General features: G+C 59.6%; 1 protein-coding gene across 1 annotated transcript; it reads right to left on the reverse strand.

Annotated features, from left to right (window-relative positions):
• Positions 1-2,817: 2,817 nt before the first annotated feature.
• Positions 2,818-12,480, reverse strand: KLHL21 (kelch like family member 21). Its single transcript, XM_007453296.1, has 4 exons — positions 11,460-12,480; positions 8,564-8,969; positions 5,129-5,201; positions 2,818-3,111 (listed from the first exon to the last, which is right to left on the reverse strand). Exons 1-4 carry the CDS (start codon positions 12,478-12,480, stop codon positions 2,818-2,820), a joined length of 1,794 nt encoding a protein of 597 aa, XP_007453358.1.
• Between the last annotated feature and the right edge of the window lie 309 nt (positions 12,481-12,789).

The following is a 12,789-nucleotide window of genomic DNA, read 5'->3' on the forward strand; positions in this document are numbered from 1 at the left end:
CACGCTCTGGGGCTGGCACTGGATGTCGGACGCTGGAGGGAGACTGTCCTAGTCCAGAAGAGTCTCTGAGGTCATATAAATATAGAATACTTTATAGCAGTAGGTCAGCATTAAATACATGTCACTGAATTTTCATAACTTGTCTCATAGGCTGAAAAAGTTGTGTACATCTGACGTGTAGAGACAGTCCCTCCCAGGCTGGCCCAGGCCATCAGTGCACAGACCTGTGTGAGTGATGGGAACCCGTGCCTACAGGAGCGGGCAAGGAAGGGAGGAGACGTTTCTCAAGTGTCATCCCCAATCCCGGACCCCCAGCAGGAGCCTGCTGTTGCCCAGGCTGCTGCGTCCCCTTCCCGCCTTTGGTCTTTTAACCCAAAGACCGGGTCTGGGGGCTGGGGACCTGGGTAGTTCTAGAGTGAACCTCACTGGCCCCCCCGCCCCCACCAACCATCTGAGCAGCCGCCAGAGAGTGGGGAGGTCGGTCACACAGTGGTACCCAAAATGCAGGAAAGACCAGACAAAGGCCCCGGCCCCGGCTCTCACTGCTGACCCGAAGCGCCGCGGCGGGTGACAAAGGCCAGTTTCTATGAGAACGTGAGCGCCTGCCCCCCACTGCCTGCCCTGCCTTCTGGGGCTGCCAGGGCCCTTTACAGAGCCAGCCCCAGGAAAGGCACCAGGAAGGAGTCTCCCGTGAGATCGAGCTTACCCCACCCCTGCCCATGACCTGCCACAGAAGTTATCACCACATCTCTCTGCGTGGCCTGTCACACCCACTGGGCAGGGCACAGTCTGACACCGAGCTTGGTGACTGGCATATAATCAGGGCTCCATCAGTCCCGTGCAGCCCTGCCTGGTCGTCCCCCTGCCACAGACAGGAGACAAGCCATCACGCCTGGGCAGCATCTGCCTGCGGGGAACCCGAGTCGGCCACCCCATGGAGCCTGGCGCCTCTGGGTGGGCTCAGCTCGCCAGGCAGGCACCTGGGCTAGAAAAAAGGTCTCAGTAACCCCTGGGAAGTGAAGTGAGGGCTGTGGAGAGGGAGCAACTAGGGCTGCGACCACCCTGGGGGCAGGGGCAGGTGAGCCCCAACTCACCAAGGGAGGACACTCAGACCAGGAGGGGTGACCTGGGGGAGGGTCCCCAAGGGAGCAGAAGGCCGAGCATCCACCCTGGCTAAGGCCTGAGGCAGGAAGTACCAACCCCACATCCCCTGCCTTCCCACTGTGCCTGCCACACCGGGGGCTCGCAGTGGCCAGCTGAGCCACAGCCCAAGGCGAATGGAAGGGCTGGCTGTGAGCCGTGGCCGCTCCAGCAGGGGTTCCAGAGCAAGATGGCTGACCTGACAGCGGTGGCCCCCCACCAGGGCTCCTCGAGGGACGAGGGACTCAGGAGGGAAGGCAGGGTCCCACCCGACAGCCCCAAAGCTTCTGGCCAACAAAAGGGTTTTAAGTGCCACTTGTGAAGCGATGGTGAGAAAAATTTTTTTCTTGTTAGGAACACACTGTTGAACATTTACCTAACGAGGAAAACGTAACCGCCCTCCCCTCTGGAAGGGAAGGAGGACAAACTCAAGCAAAGGCTACTTTGGAAACCATGCGAGGACAAGACCACCAATCCACCGTTCACACTCATCAGAGAAAAACAGGGACGTGACAGCAGCTACGGGGGTTCCCAGGAGCTGCTTCTGCCACCCTCCTGGAGAAGCCTGGGCTTCTGAGGGGCTTAAGGCACCCTCCCACCCTGCAGAAAGCTTGGCAATGGGACGGGGAGAGGTTAAAGATCAAACCAACCGGACCCCGTTTCTAGCTGCCTGCCCCCCTTCTAAGGAAGGGCCAACTGTGTTTCAAACCTTGTGACCACCTGCTGAGGCTGCCCCACCCCGGGCTTCCTTGAGAAGCAACAGGATCCTCAGCTCACAGGCCACAAGGGCAAGGGCGCGTGCAGCTGTCTGCCTGGCTGGGCTTCAGCGACAAAGTCCCAGGGCCTCCCAGTGAGGAGCTATGACCTTGCACTTTCGTCCTCTGCCGAACTGGCCTGGGACGAAGGGCCTGGAGGCCCCCAAGCCAGGTGGGGCTACACCAACTGGTGGGTGTGTGGACAGGGACCCCCAGCACCTGTGTCGGCCCAGGTCCACTGGAGACAGAAACTCAGCAGGTCCCTCTGGGCCCCCTTCAAGGCCACACGCCAGTCCATTCCCACTGCCCTGTGTCCCCAGGTCTGAGCTCACCCCCAGGAGGCCCACCCACGAGGGGTGTTTTGGTGCAAGACCCCAGCAGGGCCGAGGAGCTGGTCAGGCAGACCCCCTGCATCTGGGGAGCTGGCTCGCCGGGTGTCCAGCACTGGCCATGGAGGGTGGGACCCCACTGCAGCCATCGTCTGCCTGATTCTCGATGCTCTGGGATAGCAGGGCCTGCAGGGAGGCCACTCTCACACTCTCCTGGAAGGACCCCCTGCCTCTCCACTCATACCCAGAAGTGGCCCTCCTCTCCCAAGGGGGGAGCAAGTACGCACAGGTGGTGGCTGCAGGAGGGGCACGTGCCTTCATTGGTGAGATGGGCCTGCAGCGGGGGTGACTTACTGGAACCAGAGACGTGGTGGCGGAGGCAGCTCTTCCTGGACCAAGGGAGCAGCATTCACAACTGGCCTTGGCCCCAGCAGCTGTGACTCACACGCACGGAAACTCTCCAGCTGTCAGATCCTGAGGCTTGCTCGCTCGCTCGGCAGCCCCTGAGCCCACGCTCCAGCCAACCTGTCCCGGTGCACGAAGGATGGGGGTGCTACCACCTGCACCAAGGCCCTCCCCGGGCCGGGCCGGGGCTAGTGCAGCTCGGCGGGGTTCTGTGGCGGCCGGGGCCGGCCCACACCCATGTCACTGCTGCCACTGTCCAGCTCAAAGCCACGCCCCCCCAAGGGCGTCTGGGGCATGAACTGTCGGAAGATGCTGACGCTGCCGTGCCAGAAAGTGGGCTCTGGGAGCCGTCCCACCACGCTCCATGCCCGGGTCTCTGGGTCGTAGGCCTCCACCACATCGGAGAGTTCAAAGGTATTGTCGTAGCCCCCAGAGACGTACAGCTTCCCTCCAAGGACGGCCAGGCTGCCCCCTACATGCACCTGTGGGCCAAGGGGGGCAGTGAGTGGAGGCTGGCAGCCAGGGCAGGGGCGAGCCCCAGAGCCCCTCTCCATGGGGAAAGTGCCTGGGGCCCTTGGGAGGGGCAGCCTTGGCACTTTCTACACCCCAGCTAGGACAGAGGGGCTCCATGCCCGGGGGTCACATGCCACAGCGGGTCCCTATGGTGGTCAAGGGGCCATGGAGGCACTCTCCCCGTAAGCAGCATCAGCCCTGCAAAGCAGGCATGACTGTTCTCCCCATCTCCCCCCACCGCAATTATTTATTTATTTATGGCTGCAGTGGGTCTTTGTTGCTGCACACGGGCTTTATTTAGTTGCAGCGAGCGGGGGCTACTCTTCCTTGCGGTGCGCTGGCTTCTCATTGCGGTGGCTTCTCTCGTTGCAGAGCACGGGCTCTAGGCCTGCGGGCTTCAGTGGTTGTGGCACGCAGGCTCAAAATAGTTGTGGCTCGCGGGCTCTAGAGTGCAGGCTCAGTAGTTGTGGCGCACAGGCTTAGCTGTTCCATGGCATGTGGGATCTTCCTGGACCAGGGATCGAACCCGTTTCCCCTGCCAATGCAGGCGGATTCTTAACCACTGCGCCAGCAGGGAAGCCCTGTTCTGCCCATCTTACAGATGGGAAAACTGAGCCTCATACAGCCGACAGCAGCAGAGCTGGCACTTGATCCAAAGTCTGAGCTTTGAACCACGAGGCTGGACTATCCCATCTTGCCCAAGACCTGCTATAATGAGTACATGTAGCTCACTATGGGGAAAACCAAAGTTATATTTCCTAACTGTAAAGATGTTATTTATTTAAAAATATATATTTTTGGCAGCTGTGCTGTGTGGCTTGTGGGATCTTAGTCCCCTGACTAGGAATTGAACCTGGGCCCTCGGCAGTGAAAGTGAGGAGTCCTAACCACTGGGCTGCCAGGGAATTCCCCTAAAGATGTTAAATAAGCTGTAGAGGTTATCAGGAGAGCAGGTTTGGAAATTTTTTTTTTTTTTTTTTGGCCACGCTGCACAGCTTGCTTGCAGGATCTTAGTTCCCTGACCAGAGATCAAACCCATGCCCCCTGCAGTGGATGTGCTAACCACTGGACCGCCAGAGAACTCCCAGGTTTGGAAATTTTAAGGAAGACAGAAAATAAAGATATAGGCAGGGGCTTCCCTGGTGGCGCAGTGGTTGAGCGTCCACCTGCTGATGCAGGGGACACGGGTTCGTGCCCCGGTCCGGGAAGATCCCACATGCCGTGGAGCGGCTGGGCCCGTGAGCCATGGCCGCTGAGCCTGCGCGTCTGGAGCCTGTGCCCCGCAGTGGGAGAGGCCACAACAGTGAGAGGCCCGTGTACTGCAAAAAATAAAAAAAAAATAAAAAAATAAAAAGATATAGCGGGTGTAGATGTGTATCTGAGACTAAGGAGATTGCTCTTGTAGCCAAAAGCCACCCAGCCTTCCTGGCTCTATCACATCGTGAAACTCAGCACCCTCTTCTCAATAAGCAAAGAGAGGTGAGACCCCATTAGGCAGCAAAAGTGTGGGTACACAGCAGGTGCTCAATAAGTGTACTCCCAAGGTCAATCCCCAAAGACCTCCTTGTCTGACCTCACCCCTCTGTTGCCCCCTTGTTCACTCTTCTCCAGCCACACCAGGCTGAGGGCTTGTTCCATGAACACACCAGGCATGCCCTACCCCAGGGCCTTTGCACTTGCTGTCCCTCTGTGGAACACTTCCCCAGCGTGCTCTCTGGCTCATGGCAGGTACTCAATGAACACTGGTCCGAATGGATGAACTCACTAAGCTGTGTGACCCTGGCATCTTATTTAAGGTCTCTGTTTCAGTGACCCTCGAGTACAAGTCGAGGACAACAGCAGCCCTCTGTTCATGAAGGTAACACCAGGAAAGGGCCCAACACAGGGCCCTGCCCACCAGGACTGCATCCCAAAGTTACGCTGACACTTTGGTTGGAAAACCAGAACCAGCTTGTGCTCCCATTGCTGGCGTGTCTGCAAACTTACCTGATTCATCGATGGGATCTTATCCCATTCGTTCTTGGTGGGGTTATATACGTCCACCTCAGCAGAGTCGTCCCTGGGGAGTAGAGGGGGGGAAGGAGGAGGAAGATGGGTCAGAGTGACTAGGCAGCACCTGAGTGTGAAGGGCTGGAGAGGAGGGTCCTCCTGGCCTATCTCCTTTGGGGACCTCTGTGATGCTATTTGGCAGCCCACCGGCCAGTGGGACCCTATCCCTGGTTCGCAGGGGCTGACTTCAGGCACCCACACCTATCTGGCCTGGGTTCTGAGGCCGAACCCAGCCACGCTCCACAAACCCAAAGATCGTGCTCTCGGGTGCTACAACGCTTTCCTGCAGCCCAGCACCAACACAGCTGCCCCTCCCCTTCGCTGTGGTCACCCAGCCTGGCCTCAGATCTTGAACTGATAGTGGCCCTTCCCACCAGTCTCAACTCACCCTTCCTCAGCTCACTTGTGCCACCTCTCAGGATAGCCTTCCATGGTTGACCAGTCTAGGCCAGGCCTCCCGGCCCACTGCACAGCCCCCGTGCCCTGGACCACTGCTCGGCCACTGCCCTCCCACCGCTGTCCGTCCCTCGATCCCACCCCATTCACTGCTGCATCCTAAGTGCCCGGCAGGGTGACCACAGTCCCAGGAATAAGGACACCAGCACTGCCCTCCCCTTTGGGCTCAGGCTCCTTCAATCCTGTGTGACAAGCTCCTGATACCTGCAATACAAGGCTCAAAGGCACAGCCTTGAAAAACAGACACTACCCCCCAAATTGGAGTATTGACGGTAACGATGGTCACAGGTCAGGGATCAGCAGAAAGGCCAGAGAGTAAATATTTCAGGGCTTGCCAAGCAGACAGTCTCTGTAGCAGGTCCCCAGTGCTGCAGCTGAGAACAAATGCAGCCACAGTCGTATAAACAAAGGGGCTGGCTGCATTCCCATAAAACCTTATTTATGGACACAAATTTGAATTTCACATAACTTTTCACACGTCACAAAGTATTACTCACAAAATATTACTTTGATTTTTTCCTCCAGCCACAGAATGTAAGAACCACCCTTAGTTTGTAGTGCATAAGATGATGATAATTGATATGGGAACCCGCTGGGTTGCCCTGCCCTGACCCCTGCAGAGACCAGGAGCTGCAGCCAGAAGGTGCCAGGCTGGACAAGGCTCTCGGCTTCTGCCTCTGCGGGCGCTGGGACAGCCCAGCCTGGGAGCCACGTTAAGTGGGGACTGAGGCAGAGCACTGCTGGAGGCGCAGGCGGGGGCCACCGGTCACTGCTCAGAGCCCAGGGCAGCAGCAGCCCACAGGCTGCGGCCTCCACGCAGCGTGAACCCTTCCTGTGGACCGGAGCTACCCCAACAGGTGGCATTCTGAGCAGAGTGATGCGGCTGAGGCACCAAAGTGTGTGGACAGAGCGCAGGAACGCTCGAGCACACGAGACCCAGGCCCCTGGCCTCGTCCACACTCTCAGGTGAGGCCAGGCCCCCACTACTCAACAGGCTGCCCTTCTAGACCACTCACCCTCTTGGCTGGTTTGGCGATGGCAGTGTGCAGTGAGCAGAGTTGAGCCCACCTCCCGGGCCCCCCATGGCTCAGGCGACCCTGTACAAAGGCTAACAGAGGACCTGGGGGGCACCCTAATGCTCACACGTGGGGCAGTTTAGCAGCTGACCAGTGACCCCGACCAGGAGGAGGCAGGCACAGGGGCCTTCCCTCCAAAGATCGGACCTTGGGCACCTCTCGTTCTAGGACCACGGCGGAGGGGGTGGGGGATGAGGGGAGGACATTCTCAAAGTTGCGCAGCCTGGAACTGCCACGAGGGGCTGAAGCCAAGGTTCTGGCACCCTCATGAGTTGTATTTATAGCCATCTCCACCCCCATCTTTGAAGACATGACTTGGAGGAGGGAGAGCTGGGCGAAGGATCAGATGATGTTTTATAACAGGACTGGGAGCTGGCTGGGATTCTGGGGCTTTCTCAGAGCAGATCTTCACTTCCTAGGATACGGGGAGGCCTGGCCCCTTGGCCACCTGGGTGACAAGCAACACCACCTCAGTTCCAAATGTGTTCTCCCCGAAAGCCTGGGAAGGTGCCTCGAGTCTGGGGGAGGGGCAGCTCATACAGTGAGGGGGTGTGGGCCGAGAAGCACAGTGTCCCTGTCCTCAGAGGCTCCCAATTCAAAGTCGCAGGCAGAAAGGGGACAGAGGGGATGGCCGTTCACACCTTACCCTTCCCTCCTGATCCCATACCTTCAGGCAGGCTCTAGGCCAGGGAGGGGAGCGGCAGGTACACACACCTACAAGCATGTATGTATGTGCACATGTATGCAGAAGCTGTGACCAGTGGCTGGGAGCTCCTAGTTCCTTGGACGCCTACTGGCCCATCAGGAGGGGGCATTTCGCTGTGACAAGTCATCAAGACTCACAGATGCATCGTGACCCATCGGCTGCCCAGCTCCGCTGCATGCTGCCGAGGCCATAGCCTGGCCCAGGGAGGCTGTGATGTGGTGACAGTACACGGGACCTGGGCTGGATGTCCTTGGTTCTAACCCTGTGCCACCACTTAAAGCCTGTGGTTGTGAGCAAGTCCCTTACCCCTCTAAGTCTCTGTTTTGCCACCTGTGAAATGGGGATGACAGTGGTGCCCATCTCAGCAGACAGTCATGGGGATCAGCTGTGAAAATGCCCACGAAACAGGCAACCAGAGCTCGGTCCACTGGGGACCGCAACATGCTAACTACTGTCATCGTTCCCACAGGCAGCTCTGGGCCTGCTCAGTACCAGGCTCCTCCCTGGTCCTGGGTGGCTGTGGGATCTTTGGAGAACAGCATTCTTTCAGCAAGACTCACCAGCGCTCCCTGTGCCAGGCCAGGCGGGAAGGGATAGACAGAACCTGCGGAAACGCACTGAACACACAAGTGCTGCTTTCCGCAGAGAGGGCAGGGCAGATCCCTCCACCTGGCACCAGCCCGCTGGTGAGCAAAGGGTCCCTCTATCAAGGCCACCCCACCCCAAAGACTCAAGTGTCCAGAAAGCTCTCCTCTGGTCTTTTTAAGATTCAAAGTTCCTCTCAGGTAGGACAGGTGGTTCCTTTCAGTAAAGGCCACACGAGACCAACAAGGGCTTTTAGTGGGACCCACCAGGCGAAGTCCAGCCAAAGAGACACAACTGATTTAGCTTCTATGAATCTCAAAAAGTTCTCTGCGAGGACCTAGCTCCATCCCACTTGGGATCCTCAGAGGCCACAGAAACCGTTCTAAAGAATGGGGACAGAACAAAGGCGCCAGGTCAGAAAGACCCAGCCCCAGAGCCCAGTGTGGCCTCAGTTTCCTCATCTGTGAAATGGGGAGAACAGTAAAGATGAACTTAGCATAGGACCTGGTAAAAAAGATCACGCAGTGGCCTCGGCCCCTAGGGACTCACCTGATGAAGTACATGAGTCCATTCAGAGTCACTGTCTTGGGGGCGAAGGACCAGGGCGGGAGCTGGCCGCAGTCCACCAGCGACCATAGGTCCATGTCTGGGTTGTAGCACTGCATCACCATGGTCTCTTTGCCGGCCAGGGAGCCGATGGCATAGAGCCGGCCTCGGCAGGCCGTGGTGGAACAATTGTCCATGGGGTAGGTCATGGGCTGCAAGGCCTCCCAGGAGTCAGTGGTGTGGTCGTAGCGCTCCGTGCTGTCTGCGGCCACCACGTACAGCAGCCCATCCAGCACAGAGGAGCTGTGGTACTCCCGGGCCTTCAGCATGGGCGCTACCTCCGTCCACTCGTTCACACTTGAGTTGTACCTCCACACGCAGTCGTAGAGCCGGGAGCCATCGGACCCGCCTGCCGGGGCAGACAACGTGCAGATGGTCAGCCCACAGCGACTCAGGGTGATTCACCTACCCGTGACTCCCTGAATTTCTGAGCGGGGGGAAAGATAACCCTCTCATCTTGGGGGAGGGATAACCCTCACCTGGCTCCATGTAAACACACATCCTCTCTCACCAAGGCCGGGCCAGGGGCCCCGGCAATGCGTAGGCTTACCGCTGCCCAGGAGGATGGCCACAAAAACACCACCAGGGCTTCCCTGGTAGCGCAGTGGTTGAGTCTGCCTGTCGATGCAGGGGACACGGGTTCGTGCCCCAATCTGGGAAGATCCCACATGCCACGGAGCGGCTGGGCCCGTGAGCCATGGCCGCTGAGCCTGTGCATCCGGAGCCTGGGCTCCGCAACAGGAGAGGCCACAACAGTGAGAGGTCCTCATACTGCCAAAAAAAAAAACAAAAAAACACCACCACCAAATCTCTGCGGGCCAAGCCAAGGCCCAGGGGCCGCAATTCTAAGTAAACAGCAATCTCAGTCTGGACTCCCCACCCAAGCGGTCAAACACCTCAGCTGGACTGGGGCAACAGGTCGTAGAGTCCATGCTCCTGGGGAGCCACAAAGCATGTGGATGGGGTGTCCAGGGTCTTGTTCACCAAATTCTAGGCTTCCCGGGCAGCCCCTAACCAAGGCTGTGCCAGGATGAGTTGAGAGGAAATCTACAGCACCCTGCAAGCAAGAAACCTAACACAGAAAGTGATGCTACGGGGACTTCCCTGGCGGTCCAGTGGTTAAGACTCCGCACTTCCACTGCAGGGGGCCCAGGTTCAATCCCTGGTTGGAAACTAAAACCCTGACTGGTGAGGCCAAGAAAAAAAAGAAAGTGATGCTATGAGTGGACTTCTGGGGTTGTATTTCTTGATTTATATGCAAGTTACTGACATGTTTTGTTTGGAAAAAACTCATCGAGCTGTACAAGTATGATGTATACTTTTCCGTCTCTATTTCAAAAAAAAGGCTTAAAACCAACCAACCAAACAAAGCCCAGTGGTACTGGTTATAGCTACAGATTAAACCAGATTCACCTAAGATATTAGAATTCCCACAGTATGAAGGGACCCCAAGAAGCCTGGGGATTGCATTCCTCTATTGCCCCAAGGCTGGGGCCACAAGGCAGAGCAGAGCCGGCCTGACATTCTATCCGGCTCATAGCCCTGAGCTTTTAGAGGGAGAAGGCAGGGTCCTTGTAAAGTCCTCTCTGCCTCCTTCCTTCCAAAGGAGAACCGTGTCAAAGGCAGCTGAAGTCGCTTTCTCATCCCCCTGCCCCATGAAATTCCCTAGAGGCAGCTGTAGGGACCCACTCAGCCACCTGTCTAAACCCAAAGGATTAGCTGCTCAGCTGAGACATTTATGGAAGGGTGTGCAAAGTTGGGGCGAGTCTGACCAGTTCTGGGAATTCACCGGCCAGACTTTGGTGGGGTAGTGGGGATGGTGGTCCCCAAACAACACAGGGCCAACCTCAGGTTGGAAAGGTACTGATTCTGGCAGATTCCCGCAGAGGCTGGACCTGGAGCTGCGGGCCAAGGAAGCTGTGGCCACAGAGCCGAGCCTTAGGCCGGGATGCACGCCACTTGTCAGCTCAGAGCCGGCTTTCTCCGGACCGTGCCAGGCTGGACACAGCGTTGTGATGGCACAGCCGGGGCCTCCCAGCCTGATCCAGCCCTCTGCTGGCCCCAAGTACAGGCCTGGTCGGTTCTTTCCTTATATAGCCGTCACACAGACCGCCCCTCCTCACCCCACTCAAAGAGGTAGACTCATGTTTGAAATGGGATTTATCTTTAACGAAAAATGTGGGAGATGCCCAGGACGAGGGCGGGCTGGGACACGCCCAGCATGACTCGGCAGTGTTTTGGGGTTTGGGCCAAGTAACTGGAAGAAAACCTCTTAGCATGTGACTCTGTTTACAGTCGCTGGGCAGGGAGCAACCTAAACACGTGACCCAAGCGCAGGGCCTAGGTCCAAGCCCTGTCACTGGTGACCAAGTGTGCTGCTCAGCCATGAGGGAGAAATCCCCCGTGGGGGGGTGGGGGGTGACAATGGATGTATCACAGGGCGTCAGTCGCTGGCCCGTCCCCAGATTCCTTAGGGAGAAAAAGAAAGCACTCATTGTGCAGGGTGACTGCCCCAGTATCTTGCAACCTAATGGGGGCATCACCCGGGCAAGGAGGAGGCTGCCCAGGCAGGTCCTGCGTGCTGGGAAGAGACCCACAAACAGCTACTTGTCCCACTCACACAAGGGGTTCTTCTTCTAGATCTTAAGTATCAACCCTAGAAACGTACGTGCGTGCCAGCCTGGGGGAGAAGGAGGCGGAAAGGAAGTGGCCACTTGCACCCAGGTGCGGTCCCGGGATTCCAGGTATTGTGGGTTCTCCTGCAGGTGGATGTATTCTCCCAGGGGGGCGGGGGTCCGGGCGGCCCAGGGTCCTCCTGACCAGCCCCCAGCCCACTCACCCGTCACGTAGATGTCGTTGCCCAGCGCCACGATGCTGTAGCCCCCGCCCAGGTGGTCGGGGAACTCGGCCAAGTAGCGCCACTGGCCCGTCTGCGGATTGTAGCAGTCGACGGTGACCAGTTCATCGCAGTCCTGGTCGCAGCCGCCCACCAGCACGAGGATCTCCGCGAGGCCGGTGGAGGGGCGCGGGCGCATCCGGGGGCAGGGCCCGCGGTCGTGGCGGTCGTAGCGCGCCGCCTGGAAGTCGCGCGCCTCGCGCAGCAGGCGCAGGCAGGGCGGGCAGCGGGCCACCAGCGGCTCGGCCCCGACGTGCGCCAGCAGGTAGAAGCGGCGCACGAAAGGCAGGCGCACGGCCTCGAGCAGCTGCGGCCAGTGCGCGGCGCGCCGCGGCGGGTCGGCGCGCACCCAGCGCAGCGCCAGCTGGTAGGCGGCCTCCTCCTTGGGCACGCACAGCCCGTCGTCGCGCAGGTAGCGCAGCAGCCGCGCCAGGGGCAGCCGCTCCAGCTGCTCGGCGCCCAGCTCGCCCACGTGGCGCAGGATGAAGCGCTGCGCCGCGCTCGCCAGCCCCGCGCAGCTGAAGGCCTCGGCGAAGTCCTGCATGTCCAGGCAGTTGGTCAGGTCGAGCTGCTGCTGTAGGAAGGCGCCGCACGCCTCCTTCACGGCCGGGAACTGCAGTAGGTCGGCGGCGCGCAGCAGCGGCTCGGCGTTGTCGCCGCTCACCGCCACGCGGCCCGTGTAGCTGAAGTCGAGCAGCAGCTGCAGCATGTCGGGCGGCACGCCGTGCAGGCGCACCCGCTCGGCGCGGCTCTCGCGCAGCTGCCCGGCGAACATGGCGCGGAAGTAGGGGCTGGCGGCCGCCAGCACGGCGCGGTGAGCCGGGAAGTCGCGCCCTCCCGCTGCCTCCAGGGTCACGTCCAGGAACTTGCGCTCGGCGCGGAGCTGGCTCAGGCCGCGCAGCAGGCTCAGCGCGTGCGCAGGGTCCGAGAAGGGCAGCACGGCTAGGGGCGCCGGCCGCTCCATGGCGCCTTGGCTGGGGGCGCGGGGCCGCTGCGCGCGCGCGCTGCTCGAGAAATCCGCCTCCAGGGCCACCGAGAGAGACACTAGGAGCTGGTTGCCCCGGCTATAAATAGGGCCGGGCTCCTCGGCCTCCGGGGGGGCGGGGGGCGGGGGGCGGGAGCACGCGAGGGGAGGCGAGTCAGCGCGCTCAGCCGGGTGGCAGGGCGGGCGGCGGCGCCGGGCCCGGAGGCGGCTGAGCGCGCTGACTCGCCTCCCCTCGCGTGCTCCCGCCCCCGCGCTCCAGGCTGAGTCACCGCCGCCCGCGCCCGTTCC

Source organism: Lipotes vexillifer, unplaced genomic scaffold (assembly GCF_000442215.2).
Source record: "Lipotes vexillifer unplaced genomic scaffold, Lipotes_vexillifer_v1.1 scaffold575, whole genome shotgun sequence".
Classification (NCBI taxonomy): domain Eukaryota; kingdom Metazoa; phylum Chordata; class Mammalia; order Artiodactyla; family Lipotidae; genus Lipotes; species Lipotes vexillifer.

Excerpts from the sequence above, each read along its gene's own strand:
- KLHL21 (XM_007453296.1), bottom strand. The coding sequence starts at position 12,480 with ATGGAGCGGCCGGCGCCCCTAGCCGTGCTGCCCTTCTCGGACCCTGCG. Across the intron at positions 8,970-11,459 it reads CAACGACATCTACGTGACGG|GCGGGTCCGATGGCTCCCGG; the intron begins GTGAGTGGGCTG and ends CTGCCCCGGCAG. Across the intron at positions 3,112-5,128 it reads AGATCCCATCGATGAATCAG|GTGCATGTAGGGGGCAGCCT; the intron begins GTAAGTTTGCAG and ends CTTGGCCCACAG.